This window comes from Nylanderia fulva, unplaced genomic scaffold, assembly GCF_048542155.1.
Source record: "Nylanderia fulva isolate GAGA-0341 unplaced genomic scaffold, ASM4854215v1 Scaffold31, whole genome shotgun sequence".
NCBI lineage: Eukaryota > Metazoa > Arthropoda > Insecta > Hymenoptera > Formicidae > Nylanderia > Nylanderia fulva.
Window position 1 is genome coordinate 1,866,818 of NW_028190379.1, and position 20,846 is coordinate 1,887,663.

At 31.9% G+C, this 20,846-nt stretch overlaps 1 protein-coding gene and 1 long non-coding RNA gene across 2 annotated transcripts in view; both read left to right on the top strand.

The window, feature by feature from the left end:
• The first annotated feature begins 5,768 nt into the window (after window positions 1-5,768).
• On the top strand, window positions 5,769-7,239 carry LOC146722483 (uncharacterized). The gene is made up of 2 exons (XR_014925152.1): window positions 5,769-6,678; window positions 6,794-7,239. It is a non-coding gene; the product is annotated as an uncharacterized LOC146722483 (long non-coding RNA).
• Window positions 7,240-13,333: 6,094 nt separating this feature from the next.
• LOC114933929 (multicopper oxidase 3) overlaps window positions 13,334-20,846 on the top strand; it is a 53,366-nt gene continuing 45,853 nt past the window's right edge. Inside the window, exon 1 of the mRNA XM_029306524.2 lies at window positions 13,334-13,581. Within this exon, the coding sequence (XP_029162357.1) occupies window positions 13,464-13,581 (118 nt within the window). The 5' untranslated portion in view covers window positions 13,334-13,463. The remainder of the gene's footprint in view (window positions 13,582-20,846) is intronic.

Here is a 20,846-nt window from a genome sequence, read left to right on the forward strand (position 1 = left end):
ATAGCTTGCCAAGAGTAACTGCGTTGCGCAATCGGCGCGCGCTCTGAATGTTTGCGGGATTATCCGCGCTGCCGGAAACGCTCGTGCCCGAGATCGCTGAAAGCCTGGTACTTCATCTTCCGCTTATTTACATAAGCGGCTTGGCGCGCGTCGAATAAACGAAGCGTTAATTAGCTCTTTCGGACACTCGCGTCGTTCTACGATCCCTGTTGAATGCTGTTACCATTCTCTTTTTTTTTTCTAGAAAAGAAAGATTGCAATGATATAATGCAATCGTATAATTTTCTGAAGCATTCATACATACGATATGTATGTATATGACAGACAGATATATCAGTCATCTGAAAGATATAAAATTACAAAATAAAATTACAGCAATTATTGCACCAAGTAAATGCGTTTTACTTTTATTATAGCGTATAATTTATTTATTATAGCTTTTATTATACCTTCCTGACACATTTGACATTTTTTTTATTATATACGACTCCTGTCAAGTATCACGATGAATCATGAAGAATCAAAGTTTTTTTAGGCGTGTCTGCTGGGTGTCTACAGAGGTGCATAAAATACTAACATGTTAAATGTCGATGACTGACATATTCGGCGAATAAAATTATCGCTTTGTCATGTCCTTGCATAGCCATAGGCATATATAGCTTTCTGTTTTTTTTTTCCTTATTTGCCGGAAGGAAGAGAGGATTCGAAGTAGAGAGAGCTTCTATCTGTAATTATAGTACTTGTGCCATTGAAAGTTTATTATACAAGCAAAAATTTTCAAACTCCCTTCAGAGTCTATGTGTCTTTATATAGCTAACAAATGAAATTATTGTTTTAGGTGGTCCTTTCGCAGCATGTGTTTGTTCTCTCATGGCTTCAAGTAAGTGTGCATAATTTTCTCTCTCTGATGATATTGCCTGAACAATTATCCACTCATAAAATAACCATAAAATTTGTAAAATATAATTTTCTCAATCAAATGTTGTATGATTCATATTAATATCAGAAAAGATATATAAATATTATCAGCAGTTCAATTATAAATATTCATAAATATATTAATAAAGATTTGAAATATAGTATGTAGCGACTCTCAAAATTATTGCAAACTTGTTAGAAATTCCATACAAGAATTACATACATAATATAATAAAAAAGAGAATAAGCATATAAAATTGTATAATTTGAATTAAAAGAATGCAAAAATAAATTTGCAAAATTATACACACACAATTTTTTTTCAACTTTGACATAATTTCGTGGGTCACTGTATCATTTCATAGTTTTGAGCATCGGGAAAGCAGTAAAAAGGAAAGTATAAATTTATGTAAGTAATGAGCTTCTCAAGGATCGTAAGGTAAAGAGGAACTAAGCGCACCTTTATCTGAACAATAGCTCATTCATTCGATATATTCATTTCAATCGGATTCATCGACGATTTATGAAAGTGAATCTTGTAAATTCGCCTTTGTATCATAGACATCGCGTCTATGGGTGTTCTACATCCGTTCGAGTATCCAGTCCCGTTGTTCTGCGCAGAATGCGCAATCATTTAAGCGTTACGTCACTGATCCGTGCACCTAGTACTCCCTCGACGCGCGATTATGGGATCGATATTGAACAGTCACGATCTACGTTCTACATTCACAGAGATACACAAGAAAACGGTGTAAGCTATACAGGGTATCCGATAATTAACGGACCAATGATTAAGGGCGGATTCTCTGGCCAATTTGGAGACGATTTTTCCTTAGCAAAAATGTTGAGAAGTCAATAATTTTCGAGTTATAAGCGATTGAAAAAAAATGGGTTTTTTAAAAACTAAACGTTTTGGAGTTAAAAGTCTAACATAATTACATTCTTCAGTTGATTTCAGGTAGAGTTTACTATAATAAAATTTTAATTTGAGGCTTAGTTATAAAGATACATAATGACAAATATTGGAAAGTTGTAAAAAATGATGACCTTTTTCGACATTTTCGCTGAGGAAAAATCGTTCCCAAATTGACCAAAGAATCCATTTGTAATCGTTGGTCCGTTAGTTACCGGACACCCTGTATATGCGCGCGCTATTTCAAGCTTTTACTTCTTGCAATCGAGATGCGAAGCATCGTGTAGAGATATATAACGATGTAAAATTAAGTAAAGTGCGCACGTCTTCCCATCTATTGGCGATCATGCGTGAAAAGAACTGCGTGTGAACCGAGAAGAAAATGAATGCAAAAAGAAGTCGGTTCCCGCAGATGTATTGTGACAATGCATTTTATCCCGCGGCGCCAAATGAGGGGTAATTATCGTTACGTTTTCTTAAAGTATCTCTCGTGTTCTCATTTAGTTGTCATCTAGACTGAACGGGTTTCCCATTTTATTCTTTGTTCACATTACCCCGTTTATTATTTTTTTTTTTTTTTTTGCGTAATATGTTTGTTGAAAAGGAAAATCCTCTAAAGTATCTTTTCAACGTATAAAATAATCTGATTATATAACGAAAATAATTTATTCTGTTAAAATTTTTTCGTTCGATTAATTCAATAAATCAATTGTGCAGTTGTCTTTTAATCTAGTTCGAGTAGTTGAGACTCTAATCTATCTCATAACTTGCATTATATAATCTAATACGTAAAATACTCAGCTTAAGTAAACATTTCTTGACGTATTGATTTTGTGTTGATTGCAAAAAAAAAAATAAAATCGAAAGGTTTATTCATCAGTTTATAAAATTCCATATTTGTAATAGCCGTCAGTTATTCATTTAACTACGAGATTACGACATTTGTATCTTTCTTTGTTCTTATCTCAATCCGCACGCCTGAACAAAGATCGATTTAATACGGATTGTCCTTTTTACACAAGAAATGTCACCGGAAGAGGTGGATAAGATTTTTATCGTAATTAAACGCGTATGCATACATGAGTAATAATATTTCTTTATGTAGATGAAGGTCGTAGCACACTAAAATTATCGGTATGCGTCTTTTGCAACATAACTTTCCAGGAAACTCTCTATATTGCGGAACAAGATTACCACATTACAATAATTATATTAAATTATATTAATTACTAACAGAGAGAGAGAGAGAGAGAGAGAGAGGAGAAAGAGAGAAAATTACTACATTTTATTAATTTTACAAAATGGAAAAAATCTGTTAATACTATTTGGATTAATATAATCGATTTATAAGAAAATTTAGACGATTTTCTATGCTTATTATAATAAAACAGTGCAAACATATTATTTGTTAATTTTTTTATTGATCTGTTTATATAATTTTGTTTCATGTCAGAGATCTAAATTAAATATTTAAAAAATTTATCGTGTAGGTAATTTCTCTCTCAATATAAAATTCGAAAGTAGCGTAAAAATTAGGCGGTTGTTTGCCATTCACACAAACCTTGCCGCGAAATTCTTTAACGGTGCTATATATTGTACATATCTCATCAAAATAGTATTCATTTTCGCAAAGCCTCTCCAATCACGTATATAATTTAAAACTGTCGATTTTAAATCCAGCGTTGTGTAGCAACGCTCCCATATAATCATAGCAATTAATTGGTATATCTAGCTAAGCGGCATGCCTGTTATTTAGCATATCTTTATCTCTCTTTCTCTCTTCCCATTGTCCTCTCAACAAAGCGGCTTTTTATCCTGCGAGTTAATAGAAATCTGTGTGCTTGCGGATGAGGATAATGATTATTCTAACGGCATCCCGGTACTTTAGTGACTCGTTCATCCTGACCTCGATTTTCATTCGCAGGATTATTTGTCTGCGGTGGCTAAATGTCACTTTAATAATGCGAAGTTCATTTCTAGCGTGTATATTTGTAGCTCTGTAACACCTGCGAGCTCTAATGATTATACCGTCATGGTCGATAATCATCTCCTTACATTTTGATTAGAGTTAGTTATAGCGTATTCAGTCTATAAGCGCACATTAATTACGATTCTAATTAGTGTAAAACAAATTTATATATGCCGGATTTCCCATATTAATTGTATTTCCCACATTTTTTTTTACACTTCCGTCATGATTAAAGAAAGATCAATTGCGAGTTTGTCAAAGAATCCGAGACAATACAATTTTAGTCAAAATTAATTAACCTTTGTAATTAAAAAATATTTAACCTTTTTTATATTAATTAACATTTCTAATTAGGAAAAAATATCAGATGTATGAAATGCTTCGGGAGACAATTTATCACCTCTTTAAATCGTGCAGTGTTAAAGTATTTAATTATGCAAATGTTCTTCACAGAACATTAAATTTTTGTCTCCGCAAAAAAATCTCGTACTTTCTTTGCGTTTGATGCGAGATCTATTAGTGAGTTTTAAATATTTAATTTGCTTCACTTATCTTCCTGAAAAAGTCACTTTGGTTTCCGTGTCGTAAATTTCATGCAGATCTCTTGTATATCTGCTCCTTCCGAGCGAGATATTTCTTCTCGTCGCGCGAAATGCCATTCCGGGACGAACAATTAAAAGCGCCGCTATAAGAAGGAAAAAAAACGTTGCTTCATTGCAAACTAAACTTTCACGCGAACAAAAACTCGGCGTGTCTATAAAGCGAGGCGAGGCGGCGAAACACTTTTTCACGAAATTCGGATCAGTGAAAGTATTAATTGATTCGTATAGCGCGCAGCAATATATACATATATAAAAAGTTGGCCATACACGAGTTTATCAAAGATATAGAAGGGAATTCCACTAGTTCTAACATGAAAAATTTAAATACATTACGTAACAATCTGGTTCCACAACTTTCCTATTTTTTACACGGCAAAACTAAGTTTAATTCAACTCATGAAGATTTGATTAGTATGCATAAATATACAAGGAGGTTTTGCCATGATAATCCGGATATTCTTTTTACAAGGGCTGATAAGGGCAACGTAACAGTCGCGATGACAAAAGAATATTACACGAATAAGATGGAAGGTTTACTTGAAGACAATAGCACCTATTCTATCATAAAAAAGAACCCATCCTCCAAAATAGAAAAGGAACTAAACGATATTCTTAAGAAATGGCAAAAAAAAGGGTACATTTCTAATAAAGAATATTACTCACTACGTTCCAGCGACTCCCTTCTTCCAAAATGTTATGGTCTCCCAAAAATACACAAGGAGAATACTCCATTTAGAGTAATTGTGTCATCGATTAATACCACGCTTTACTCGATAGCCACATTTTTACATAAAATCATTTCAAATAGTATTCCTACGGGAAAAAGTAATGTAAATAATAGTTTTGAACTTTACAGCAAGCTAGCGGGTAAGAAAATTGGTGCGGAAGATATTCTAATATCATTAGACGTGGTTTCACTATTCACTAACATTCCGATAGATCTTGCAATAGAAAGTGTGAGCAATAGATGGAATTATATCAATACACATACATTAATTCCAAAAAATGAATTCATTTCCATGGTTAAATTTATATTGTCGTCAACATACTTCACATTCAATGACATTGTATACAAGCAAGTTTATGGCACACCTATGGGTTCCCCGTTATCGCCAATAATTGCTAATATTGTTATGCAAGATCTTGAAGAATCAATAATTAATGAATTGGACATTGGTATTGGAATATATTATAGATATGTAGACGACATTATTATGGTGGCACCAAAGAATAAAATTGATAGTGTACTGAATAAGTTTAATAGTTACAATCAACGACTACAATTTACGATTGAATACGAAATTAATAGAAGCATAAATTTTCTAGATTTAAACATTAAAATAATAGATAACGTCATACACTTAGATTAGTTTCAAAAAAAGACATGTTCAGGTAGAGTACTATCTTTTTTATCGAGTCACCCTATGTGCCATAAAATAGGAGTAATTTATAATCTTATTAATAGGGCATTGTTATTATCTCATCCCATATATCATAAGAAAAATTTAGAACTGTGTATTAAAATATTATTGGACAACGGTTACCCTATTCATTTAATCTTTAAAGAAATAAATAAGAGAATAAGAGTTTTAAACAATGGTCAGTTTAACAACAATAGAAAAAAAGAAATTACAGAAGATAATAGCAAGAAAAAATTTTTCGTCATTCCATACATTAATAACATTTCTGAGACAATAGCATCGACAATAAAAAAATCAGATTTCAGAGTAGGATACCGTTGTCTAAATAATCTTAACAAATTAATTAAAGTCCACAAGGACAAAAACGTGCATAACAATAATAATAATGTTGTCTACAAAATTAATTGTAAGGATTGTGAAGCTTCGTATGTTGGGCAAACCAAAAGAAAATTACGCACTAGACTAAAAGAGCATATGAATAATATTAAATTTGATTCCTCCAAGCATTCTGTGGTCTCTGAACATATTATAGATAAAAAACATGCTTTTGATTGGGATAACGTTAAAATACTTGATATTGAATCTAATTATTATAAAAGACTTATCTCGGAAATGATACACATCAAGGAACAAAGGCATGGTATAAATAATAACACAGACACCGAATTGCTTAACAACGCGTATTTCGACATTCTAGAAGAAATATCGAATTTTTAGACTTATGTAAATGTTTATTTTGTGAGATCTGACACCTATTTATTCGACTTTTTTAAAAGACTAGACAACAGTCAAGTACTAACAATAAGGCCAACAACAATTGGAAGCATCGTCATCTCAAGTTATTCGGAACAATTTGTAAGCATAAAGGTTCAATATTTTAGTATTTAGTTTAATTTGTAATTTTTAATCTTTTTTTACATACACATTAGTGGAATCCTATTTTACAATTGAATAAATTCTTTAAATTCAGTTAACAAATATCAAATAATTTGGAGAGGATGGACATAATCATTGCCAGATCGAGGGACTTTCGTCAAATAACGATAAGTGGTTCGTTTGGAGCAATGTATAAGTGTCACTCCGAGTTTTTATTAATAATTCTAAAATATTTTATGAATAACCGGACGAATCATTCTGCTTCTAATTGGGCTCTTACTTTGTTGAACTATTTTAATGGTTTCAATTTATTGTAAATTTATTTTGCGTTTTAACTATGACTTAACTATATAACTTATATTGACTATGTATTGCGGATTTTTTATTAGAATTTTATGTATTTATTTATTATCGTTATTTATTATCACTATTTTTTTGCGCACTGAAGAGGAGCAAGTAGAGCTCGAAACGTTTGTGTAATTATTATTTCAAATTAAGAATTTTCTTCTAAATAATAAAATAATATCGTATTGCTCGTTACACATGGCCTTAATTTAATAATTTATCATTGTTTATATACATATATATATATATATATATATATATCCGTGTATATTTGATTTAATTGTTTGCTTTTATTATAGTATATTCTCGTAACGTAGCGCTTGTAGCTAACATAATAATACGCCCCGTGATTTTTCCTGAATTTGCTTTCATGATTGATTTCTGCTTCTCGATTCTTTCACTCGCAAATTATGGATTTCTGTTTCGTTTTTGATAATAGAAAAATGTTGGTTGACACTCTTCTCCATAAATCTTATCGTAATTATCTCCTTCTCGTAATTGATTTATGAATAAGTCTGAAATTATATGTTGTGTGTGTGTGTGTGCAAGTTTTTTGCAATATGCTTTTAAAAAATTTTTTATATGATTTATGAGACTAGTTCTTTCCCAGATGTTATCATAACTGTTACTTCTATAAAAATGTTACGATAAGGTAAAGAGGTAATGAGTATTCGCATGTTAACTCAATGTGTTCTTTACATGCTTTTTTTCGCTTAATAAGTGCATATAACGTATTATTAATCCGAATCCCAGTTGTGAAAAAATATATTAATTGCGGAAATTAAGTACAGTCTATAATTATTTTAGGCTTTGGAGACTATCAATTCAATCAATTCATTTTGACCGTGTTTATGATATACAATATATGTATATATATATAAATATTTAATAAAAAATAAAATTTACATAAATAAGATTATCTACATTTTGGATATACTATAAATTATGTATGCAATAAGAGAAAGGATATGTATCAATAATATATATATTTTGATATTAATTATGGCGGGTAATTAAAAATACAGTTTTGAACGGAAATACTCTTTAAACATATTATTAAATTATAAATTCATCTTTTCTAAACGTGAACATTATATTATTTTATAAAGATCATGACTTTTTTATTTCCATGACTCTTTATTCAATAAATGTCATTATTTTCTCATATAAATAAGAATAAAATGCCGTTGCTTTTATAGGGTTTATCGATTCATGCATACTGCATGCATATGCACATAAGAAATGATTCTTTTATATTGATAACAAACATTCAAAGATTATGAAATCTTTTAATAAATTCAATATGCGCAATTCTTAAACTATATTTAACATGCCATTAATTTTTTTATAAATCTCATATTTATATGAACTTTAATGCATAGTTTATGTTAATATTAATATTAAATCAAAGAAAGATTTTTATTCGACCACACCAGCAATGATTTATTTAGTTAATCATTAACACAATAGAAAACAAAAATTCCTCTTTCTTTTTGCTTTCCATTGTGTTAATGATTAATTAAATAAATCATGGCAAGTGTGATCGAATAAAAACCTTTCTTTGATTTTTATCTACTGGCAACTTTCAATTAAATTCGAATTATTAATATTAAATATTAATATTAATATATTAAATATTAATATTTAATATGAAACATATTTATGTGCTACATTTTACGTCATAATATTAGTACAAAAATTATCGATTATATCTATCAATTTCTGCAAAAAATATAAATCGCAGATTGATGCTTAAATTTAAATTCAGTTAAATTCACTCTTCACTTTCTATTTTTTTAAATTATTCTTTAAAATTCTCGTAGACCGTAAATCGGCTTGCTTATATTAATTTACGATTAGAGACTTTACTTTTCTCACTGAAGATCGACGATCGGTATCGATTCGCTCTGAAAAGCGCTGCTCGAGACGACGTCCTTGTCGCGGTGAGATTTGCATGATAAAAATCGGGAAAGCAATCGAAGCTTATCGGACGGGTGCCGTTCGATTCCGTTCACGATTCCATTCGCGCGACACCTTCGCGCGGCTGGCGAACTTTTTTCTATTTTCAGACCAGAACGTACGACTGACTGACTGTTAAAAGTGCAATGTCGGATTAAAATCCCGACGAGGTAATTTACGTCGTTCCGCTCGGTACGTTAATGAATTCCCTTTCAGTTTCTACCGATCGAGGATACTAAATATCTCGAGAATCTCCTCGTAGAGAAAAGTGCAAATGTGCGTTAGAATGCGTCGCGTGTCTGCACGAACTGCATTTCACTGGTATTTGCTTGGCGAGAGATGCGTGATTGCTTTCGTTACGACGGAGAGAAATAGATTTGTCATCGGCCAGTTTTGCTTTTCTCGCTGTTATTTTTCAAATACTTTGCTGAGAATTTAACGTATGCTATGAGAAACATTTAAGATATGCAATCAGACTTTAATATACTTTCGATAAGACGAGATTAATCCATGAGAATTTATATAACATACATTTTATGTGTATATGAATTTGTCTGATATACGTGACGAAATTTTTAAGTTCTCGACTCTCTGTTAGGTTTTATCTTTTTCTCCATGAACTTTTTTTTTAATTATTTTTTGAATACTTCCTGAGAATTTCACGTATACTAAGGAACATTTGAGATATGCAATCAGATTTTAATACTTTCGATAAAACCAGATTAATCCATGAGAATTTATATAATGTACATTTTCAGGGCGTCTAGCAGTCAGGGAAAAGTTAGGAAATTTATCGAGATTTTTTCACATTATTCTACATTTGTCTCAATAACTTGAAATTTTTTATTAAATAAATATAAACTTTTTTTTGACTCCCAGCACGCTAATTTTTTCTCTGTTGTTAAAAATCGATTCATCTACAGCGTGTTCGTTAATTTACATTTTCATCGTTGTGTTATTTTATTTCAATGTATTTGATAAAGACAAAACTAAAAAATTGATATAATATGAATAAAAAAGGTGATTATTTAAATAGTTTATAGTTTCGATTATCGTACAGAATGCAGATTGTATAATTGATTTAAATTTTTATTTTGACTTCCGAACATTTTCATTGTTGACAAAAATATCTCAAGAATTTCACGATTTAACATTTAATCGATTCATCATGTAGATATATGCAAATTATATATTTGGAAAAAATCATACTAAAAAGTCAGGGAAAAAATGAGTTTCTGGTCTTGGAAAATCTGAAAAAGTCAGGGAATTTTTTTCATTAAGTCTGCTGGACACCCTGTTAGGTCTTAGCTTTTTTTTCTTTTTTAATTACCATTAAGCTTTATTTTCTTCCCGGGACACAATACAGTTGTTAAACACAGGTTGAACGTGAATGAACTCCGATTGAATAATCGCTAGGCTCGTTATCAGTAACAAATATCTCATTGAATCGCCAGCTTTCTCGCGCGCCTGTTTTTCCCTTTTTATCGTCGCGGTAGACGGATCATCCATCGGGAAAGTATTTTAGTGTGACGATATTTTAGTTGACCACTCGGGCCGAAACACACAATGCTGTCACACTTATCTCGGCATGACGAATCTTCGCGACACGGTTCGGACTAGCGTGGCGAGCTTCCGCGTTTGCGCTATCATCGATACTTAATGAGATCTGAAGGACGACGAACAATTAAGATCGCCACCGAAGTAAAGTGCGCGGTCTTATTATATTTATATATTTAAAGCGTCAATCGCGATCGCGAAGGCGTGCGTTACTAATTACTAATTAGACTCGCGGATATGATTTCTGTAATCGTTGCATCGATCAATTAAACAGTGTTGTATTGTATCGTAATTGTTAATAGCTTGATCGTAGCTTAAAGAAAATAATTTGTTAAAATATCACATTTTTTAATCAGGTAATTAAATTGCACTTGCAAAAAGGAGAAATCAGATTAAAGAGAGAAAGAGAGAGTATTTAATTCGATTTAAATGCCAAAGTGCGTAATATTTCGATGCTTGGGGGCTCGAAAAGTCATATTATAAACTCTCCTGCTAACTTCAATAAATCTTGAGCTGTCATGTTACTTTCAAAAACGACTAATAACATGTTACACGCATTAATTGATCAAATAATCTTTAATATCGTATAAAATACAGAAGTTAGTTGAACTTAAGTAATTGCGACAGAATCTTATAATTAGTATAATAATTCACTGAATCTTGGAGCCGTTATTTTTCTATACACGTTTCGTAGATAAAATGTATACTTATGTAGGTATATTTAAAAATACTTAAAAAATATAATACTAATAAAATAAGAATATCGAATAATAGACAGTAAATGATTATTGTCACAATTACTATCATTGAACAATACCACATATTTCAATCCAAAATTTAAAGACACTATCGGGAGATTAGGCAGTCACCCATCGAAAGTCGGTTGTGGTTTTCGCAAGCGCGAAATACCGACATCGTTCTATAGAAAGGGAAGTGCCAAGGTAGTCAATCTATGAGAGCCAGTGAATCGTTGCTCATTGCCAAGGTACGTCAAGGTATCCGAGGCCTGGGTGTGCCTGAACGATTATTATCGAAATAGTCTCTTGTAGCGCGAGCGAAATCGAAAGGTGCAGCTACAAGGAAAGTCCGCTTTCGGGGCAGCGAATTGTATAGCATATTCCACTGGTGCTGGTCTGCTCGTACACGCGTTTGCCAAACGACTCGACGTGGCCAGTTAGAGAGCCTTGACTGGATTCCATCGTGATGTTCGCCAACCATGTTGTGATGTTTGACTACTTTGAAAAGTAGCCTTGCTTTACACCTTTTTTCTAACGTGGGAAATAAGTAGTTTTCTGTGAAATTGTCAATTATTTGATTCTTTCAAGTATTTCTTATGTGAATTAAATTTTAAAGAGTTTCAAGGAGTCTTAAAATTCTTTCAATTTTGACATTCTTGGATGCACAAGATGTAATATTTTATGATAGAAAATTATAGATAGTTTTTGTGATATAGAAAGATAATTATAATTGTCACAAAATTAGAATTCTAGAAAAATAAAATACAAAATGTTAAAAAATCATTTCTTATCCATCTCTTTATAGAATTTTTTAAATCTATTTTTTGTAAAATATTATAATAACTTAGCTTATCTCTTTCATTTTTAACATTTCGAATTTTGTAATACGCTGCATATGGATCACCAATTTTCATCAACGTCTCGAGCTTGCTCGAATTGCAGTTATTTCTTCTCAACTAAATTTATAGCGGAAGTCGTGTTTTCTCTTATTGAGTTTTCCCGAATAAACGCACATATATTATTTACATAATAGATTTGTATTCTTCGCCAGAGAGAATTTAAAAAATAATAAGAAAATTAATGATTAGTTCGACCATACTAGCTCTGATTTTTTATAATTTTAGCACTTGAAAAGGACCTAAATTTAAGGTCAAAACGTAGTGTACTTCATATCTAATAAAGACGAATAATATTAATAAGAGCCAGCATGGTCGAACTAATCATTAATTTCCTTATTATATTATTTACGTTCGTTAAAAACGAAAACCGCATCAGACAGCTATATCCTAGACCAGCTCGCGCGAGTCTCGCGCATACAGAGATGCGGAAAGAGAGAACCGAGCCTCGATCTTGGCTGGCTCACACGCGAACCCCACCTAAAACCCCTTCACCTTCGTCGACCGCGATCGGTTGCGCGCGAAATGGGGGAAAATTTCGTTTCGCGAACTCGCGCGAGCTTCGTTATCGCCGTATCGGTGCTTGTCGGACGTGTGCGACAATGAAATATTCACCGTCCCGGTATATAAAATCGAGAGGGGTTTCACACCACCCGAGATCTCTCAACCTCTTTCTCTCTCTCTCTCTCTCTTCATCCGCGAGTTCGCGTTCCACCGCCACCGTCGTCGATCTGAAAAGGAGGTGAGCGCGCGCGAAAGTGTACCATTGGATAAGAAATTGGGGTAGGAGCCAATGGTGAGGTGTGCGAAGTGGAGCGATAGGTTTTAAATAGGTGTGCAAGACCTCGTGCGTGCGATACGAAAGCAAAAGTATCGGAAGTGGCGAACCGATATAGTCGCGGTGCTGAGATCAAATTCGGGAGACAAGAGTGCGAGAGCCCCTCTTTTATTTTTCTTTTTTACACGGTGGGCGAGCTACACGACGTGGTCCCGACTCAGTCTCGTCAGTATTGTGGTGGTAGTTTCTGCTCTGGGGAAGATATACGCGAGTCCGCGGTGTGAAACGTACCGAGAGGAGTGACGGTCCTGCTGATAGAGCGGCGGCCACAAAGTACGTCTCAGTCGACGTCGAGCCAGTGCCTCAGCAAGTCCGCTCGAGGCGGTAGAGAGTCCTGAGAGAGTTCGCCTACGATCGCGTAGCCGCGTGGTTCTCTTCTTCGCCAGATCATTTGCTCTTCGCGAAAAGAGAGAACGAACGATACCCATCCTGATGATGATGTCCTACGATTATCGGGCACTCGTCGTGCTCGCGACGATCCTCGCACATATCACCGGCACGTTGGCTGTGCGCGTCTCGGGCAACAAACAGACCAGCAAGAGGAACAGCGGTGAGTCAGCTTCTGCTCTGATTCTCCTTCTATTTTTTTCCGCATCTTTGTACGCTGTTTTTCTGCTTTCGTTACCTCGTACGAGAAGAAGATCCTTTCCACCTTATCGTTACATTTGAACGCCGCGCGTTTGCGCCTTCTTCGTCTTCTTTTGCCACCTGTTTCTTTCTCCTTCGCGTATCTTCTTAGACGCGCCGGGAAGTTCATCTTCCGCGTTCCGTGATCTCTTTTTTACACTCTATTTTCTCCTCGATATATTTAACGTTATGTATCCTCTCTCTATTCTACTTCTATTCTTATTTTCTTTTACTTTCTCCTCCCACTTGCTCGCTTTTTCTTATCCTTTATTTTCTTCGATTACTCCATCTTTTTACTGTCTCTTTTTCACATTTTCTTCGTGAGTTAGAAGTTTTTTTTTTCCATTTTCTTCTTATATATATTTTGTCTTCTCCATCCTCTTTCTTATTTAAATATACTCGTAACTATATAGTGAATATATTCGTATATTTTAACTTTTATTCTTTCATTTAAATTACTTCCTCTTTTTCGCGCATTTTCCTCATTAATAGAAACTCGTCTGCTTGCTTGTACTCGGAATATAATATCAATGCAATTTTCGATTAAATATCGATGAATAAAGTGAAGTGTTAGGTTGTGCAAATGCGTGTGGATTTATGAATAGCACGCAAGTGAAACATGGTGTAGTGGCCATCGAAACACTGACGCGATTCAAGTGACAAGTTAAACGCATCAAAAAATGTAGTACAGCGTATTACAATGTGCATGTGATTATTTTGTCGCATCATGTTGATTAAAGAACAAATTTGTAAGCGAGCTCTTGAGACAGTTTTGGCTCTCGATACATCATCGAGTTATTTCTGTGTTAAAAAAAATACAGTTATAAAAGATTCTTTCAACTCGTGTTCTCAAAAAGACGGAAAAGAAACTGAGAAAAAATAGGAGAATGCAGATAATTCATATTAATATGTATTATCGTGAATTTTAAACAGTATAGTTACTTTTATTCATTTAGTTTTTTTTCTATATTAGTATTATTTTTAAGCGAGAACTTTGAGATATATTGTAGCAGTTTTCGGAATATTTTTTCATAGTGATATTTTGATTGAGGAATTATCACACTGGATTTCTGTGTAAAATTATTTATAACAATTTTTACGTCAGTTAAATCCATACACAAAAATATTAACTTTGCTGATCTGTTCGTTTACTATATAAAATTAATAAATATTTTTATATAGAAGTTTCATATATTTTTTAAATTAAATATATTTATGATTTTAATTTTATCGCGTATAGAATAAAATATACAAGGTGTCCCGAAATTTGCGAATCAAAATACCGTAGCGAGAAAATTCTCGAAAAAATTTTAAAATTAAAAAAGTATTTGTTATTTTTCATTCGACACAGTTAGTTTTTGAGATAAAATGTTTAAAACTGTCTAATTATAAATTACAATACAGAAATATAAAATGCGTGGTCATTAACACTATCGACGCGCGACTCATAATTGCGTTCGTTTCATAATTGGCTAGATTTAAATATTTCATGTGTTCAAACATTATGTGATAACAGTTAATATAGTACGTTTAAAATGTAAATACATCATACTATACACGTGACAATTATTAAATGTACTGTATTGACTGCAATTAACTGTAATATCACATAGTGATAACAGTTAATATAGTACGTTTATATTTTAAATGCTTAACTGTTATCACATAATGTGTGATAACAGTTTTTAATTTTTTATCATATACAAAGTCCACAAATATTTAACATATTTTACAATATTCCATAAAATTTCCTATTTGTTTCTTGTAACGACAATAAATCACTTCTGAATAGGCAAAATAACATATGAGATACGTAATGCTACACCGTTACTATGTCCAGCTCTGTCAAGCAGCTTCTCCGCGATTTGAGCTGAGAAATTATGAAGATTTGATTTTCAAGTTAAACAGTACTCGCGACATAAATTCGTTGAAAAATGACACTTCCGCAAAGATTTGGGTCGATGGCCGATTTTCAAACAATGCCTTAATCCTTCGTAAAGACCAATTTAACTCGAGTCGTAACCGTGAAATGTAACAGATGCCCGATGATCACCGCCTATGAAAATAATTGCTGTAATTACAGTAAGCGTAACTAATCATACTATATACGTGGCAATTATTTTTGTAATCCGCAGCCGTTGAAGATTCCTCGCGTTCCAGCTAGGATTGAGATCCACATTTCGTTTCTCTCATACTAGATATACTACAAGTTCTGCTTTCGGTTTCTAACGCGATCGATCGTAAAGAAAATCGAAAATTCGATATGTTCTACCTCTGCAATATAAAATCATCAGGCATCGATAATGCGGCCTTGCGTATCAATTATAATTAACCGATAGAGATTGGTCATGATAGAAAATTGTAGAGAGAAAGTAGCGAATTCTTTTTGCGAACATCTCTTTAGTAAGACGTGAATTCCAGCACGTTTAATATAAGGTGAAATGGTAATCATCAATCATCTGTGATAACAGTATATATTTTGTATATATATAATTAAACTTGTAAAAATAAATGACCGTTTATCGTAATTATAATACTCGCTTAAATAATGCAAAGAAAAGTGAAGTCAATTTTATCGATTGAAAATAAGAACTGTTTTACATGAAACGGTGTTAATATGGAAATTAAGTGGTAAATTATTGCGAGGAAAAATTTTCTAGAGTAAAAAATAGATCACTGAATACTTGCAGGAATTAATGAGAATTATGTAAATAAGAGATCTGTGTTTATAGATTTCACGATTTATTATTCAATTTTGAGAAAGTAAGTCTGAAATACACACAAGTATATTATTATATATGACATTAATATTTATGCAATAATTTATAACAGAGATTAAAATATTTGAGATTGTGGAAGATTAAATGCTCAAGTTTTTTATGAACTTGAATGCAAGAAAAATATTTTGAGGAGTAACTGTGCCACTTTAAATCGATTCTAACATTTCGGATATTAATGTATCAATGTTTATTCGACAATCTTGAGTGTAACGAATATCAAAAATTTAATTAAACTTTAGAGAAAATTTTACACGCCATTAATCTCAATCTGATTTTAAATTGTCGCAGAGAGTTTAGCTGCGAATAAAATCGTGACCAAAACATGTCGGTTTTTCTCATCGACCTGCCCCAATATAATAATTTATTGCTTCGTTTGGGTTCAGTGACCCGATCTACTCCTTTCGATAATTAAGCGCAACACATCTCATACATTTGGCTAAATAGAGCGGCTCGAATTGATTCGAACGGCAAATCGTACATCCTAAATTGGTTCAATTCGGTTGCTGCGGAATTTAAACGACGACGATCGACTAGTAATCGTTTCCAATCTAGAATCCGGATGTGCTTCCGTTCTGCGAAACACTCGCTTGACATATCAGAATTTCACAGATTTTTACGGCTTTTGCTTTTAGATTTGAGATCGATTAAGCCATGCGCATCTCTCACGTTCACATAAATTCCTGTGTTCTGTCATTAATTATATACTAAACATCAAATTTATTTTTACATATATTTACCTATTTTTGTTTCCTTAAATTTATCATACTTTTTATATTTTTATTTATTTTAATTTATCAGAAGAAAATTATTTAAATTATACATAAGAGTCAATATACTTAGTCCAAGTTTTTACAGCCTTGCTTTAAACAGAAATAAAAATAGACTCGGTTTTCTCGATTAAGCCATGCACATCTCTCACGTTCACATAAATTCCTGTGTTCTGTCATTAATTACTAAACATCAAATTTACTTTTACATATATTTACCTATTTTTGTTTCCTTAAATTTATCACACTTTTTATATTCTTATTTATTTAAATTTATCAGAAGAAAATTCTTTAAATTATACATAAGAGTCAATAAACTTAGTCCAAGTTTTTACAGCCTTGCTTTAAACAGAAATAAAAATAGACTCGGTTTTCTCGATTAAGCCATGCGCATCTCTCACGTTCACATAAATTCCTGTGTTCTGTCATTAATTACTAAACATCAAATTTACTTTTACATATATTTACCTATTTTTGTTTCCTTAAATTTATCATACTTTTTATATTTTTATTTATTTAAATTTATCAGAAGAAAATTCTTTAAATTATATATAAGAGTCAATAAACTTAGTCCAAGTTTTTACAGCCTTGCTTTAAACAGAAATAAAAATAGACTCGGTTTTTTTCTTCGCGTATCTTTTTACTGCCTGTCAGACTTGCGCGGACAGACGTGTATCATGAACCTTTCGACGCGATCGGAACGAGTTTGACGCGGAGAATCGCGAGTGTTTTCCAGTGTAGCGCCTTCATCGTTGGCATTGCCACCAGAAATGGCTTTTCAACGTGCGACTGGCGGCATGCCAGTGCATATAACAGTTCAGCGTGGACTAGCTAAGTAACTTGCTCACCTACATGCAGCAGCCGTTCACACGCCGCGAGATCCTTCCGCTCGTGCGTTCGTTATCGCCTCACGTTGCCACCGTCGCACTATTGCTTGGCTGGTATATAGCACGTACGACGAAGCCGGACACTGTCTATGCCTCGGATTGTCCGAAAGAAATCGATCGATTTCTTTGCGAGGATATGCGAAAATTTTTAGATGCGTGTCAAGTGACTTTAGTATTAAGATTTATCGAGATAAATTTATAAACTTATTGAAAGATTTATATTTTTGTATTTATACATGGGGAATTTTCTCTTAGAAATTGTCCTGAAAATCATGGTAATCATGAACAATATGGTACTGGAAGAATTTTATAAGAATTCCTCTGATTAATATTTATCACAATAAAAAAATATTAATATGTACATACTAAATTTTAGTATGTACGAAGTAAATTTTAGTATGTACATAGTAAAATTGATCGAACATGTTTTATATTTTATTGTAGTACATATTACTATTTTTATTGTGGTAAATATTAATCAGAGATTCTTATAAAATTCTTCCAATACCATATTGTCCATGATTACCATAATTTTCAGGGTAAATTCTAAGAGAAAATTCTTTCTGTGTATTTAGAATTATTGAGATTTATATTTTAGATTATTCATAGATTTATTTCAGGGTGTTTAGCAGTCAGGGAAATCTGGAAAACCGGGCATTGTCAAGGAATTTTATATAAATCTGGAATTGTCAGGGAAAAAAATCAGAAAATTTAACTATTTATCTGGATTTTTTCACATTATTTTACATTTGTCTCAATAATTTGAAATTTTTTCATTACATATAAATATAAACTTTTCCTTGACTCTCAGCTAATTTTCTATGTTAAAAATTGATTCATCTACAGCGTGTTCGTTAATTTATATTTTCATCGTCGTGTTATTTTATTTCAATGTATTTGATAGAGACAAAACTAAAAAAATTTGATATAATATAAATAAAAAAGATGATTATTTAAATAGTTTATAGTGACATGTGACATGTTTGTTTCGATTATCGTACATAATGCAAATTATAATTAATTTAAATTTTTGTTTTTTTAACTTCGAATCTTTTCATTGTTGACAAAAATATCTCCAGGATTTCATGATTTAACATTTAATTGATTTATCGTATAGATATATGCGAATTATATATGTGAAAAAAATAATACTAAAAAGTGAGGTAAAAAATTAATTTCTGGTTTTGAAAAATCTGAAAAAGTCAGTGAATTTTTTTCATTGAGTCTGCTGAACACTCTGTATTTATAGTTAAAATTTGTCAAAGTAAAAGCAATGGACAAAATCGTGTCAGTACAACTAGATGAGTCTTAAACTACTGTCACTATTAAAATCCATGAAGCAATCAAAAGAAAAAGTGTTTGAAACAGAGAAAGTACTTATGCAAACAAAGAAAGTTTTTAAAGATATGAAAAATATAATGAATAGTAGAAATGTGTAATTAAAATTTATTATTTAATTATCTTCAAGAATTTTGTCTTTTAACAGAATTAATTTTGCGTTGAATTATAGAAATACTTGCTTATAATTAAGATAAAAAGAAAAACGAGCATATATGAAATCGCGCATTGACTCACAGATCAGTTTTTTCAATTTAGGAAAAATTCATGAATCAGTCTCCTGGTGCAATTTTTTGGTATAACGTTTCTCTTCTCTGTTATATAAATGAATTTATATTAGAAATTTTAAAGAGACATGTACGAAATCTCCTGTTCTCATTTTTTGACAGAGAGTGACTACTTTTTTCGAGATGTCAGACTAGCTGAACAAATTCTATGGAATAAAATTAATTTTAGTTTAAATTTTTTTAAATAAAGGAAAATAAAATTTTGCACTAAAAATGCTTTTATTAAGTATTTTATTTGAGTAATGACTTTTCTTCACATAAAAATGCGATATAGCAAAAATAGCTTCATACTTTGAAATTTTTTTATTCGTAAAAGAGAATAGACACAAAAAGGAGTAATTTTTAATACATTTTTTAATAACGTAACTCGTACTTTAATTTTGTTTTACATTTTACGATAAGCAAGTGACGTTGATTTAGATATTAAATTTGTGTGTCCGAAAACATCTTTTTCGAAAATCAGTTAGTTTCTTAGGCGATTCCCAGTTAGGATATTCATTAGAAACTTAAAAAAAACTAATTTACTTTGGAACTGTTTTATTAATTAATAATAATAATTATATAGCTAGCTGTAAACAACATTTAGGTAAAGTCGTCTTTTTTCAATTATGCAATGTACATACAAATTTAATTTTTAAATTAGTGTACCGCACTGCGACAATTAAAAAATACGTGTATCATATTACGAATTACAGTTTTTATGAATCACAAAATTGATTAGGAGAAAGCAATTTGCGATGAATTTCACTTACGTACCGTAATGAGTCATATGTCTGTGACTATAAACATTACGCAGAATCCAAATTTTTCGCGATTATATCCGTCTTTGATTACTCAGAGTTCGGGAATTCTGCCACATCATCGTGATTCACACCTGTAGCTTTCAAACGAATTTGAACAAATTAATAAAAATAAGTTCCATGGCATATAATTTTTTTAGATATACATTTTTCTCTTCTCTTCGCTGTACATATTTTATTTACGCATTCATTGAAATTTCTCATTACACATTTGTTTATCCTCCGAATTAATCGAGCTTAATTTAAAGTCGTACCTCTCTGTTTTATTGTTGCGTAAGCAAGACACCTTAAAAGCCTTAAATAGAAAATCCAGCGACGATACTTAATAT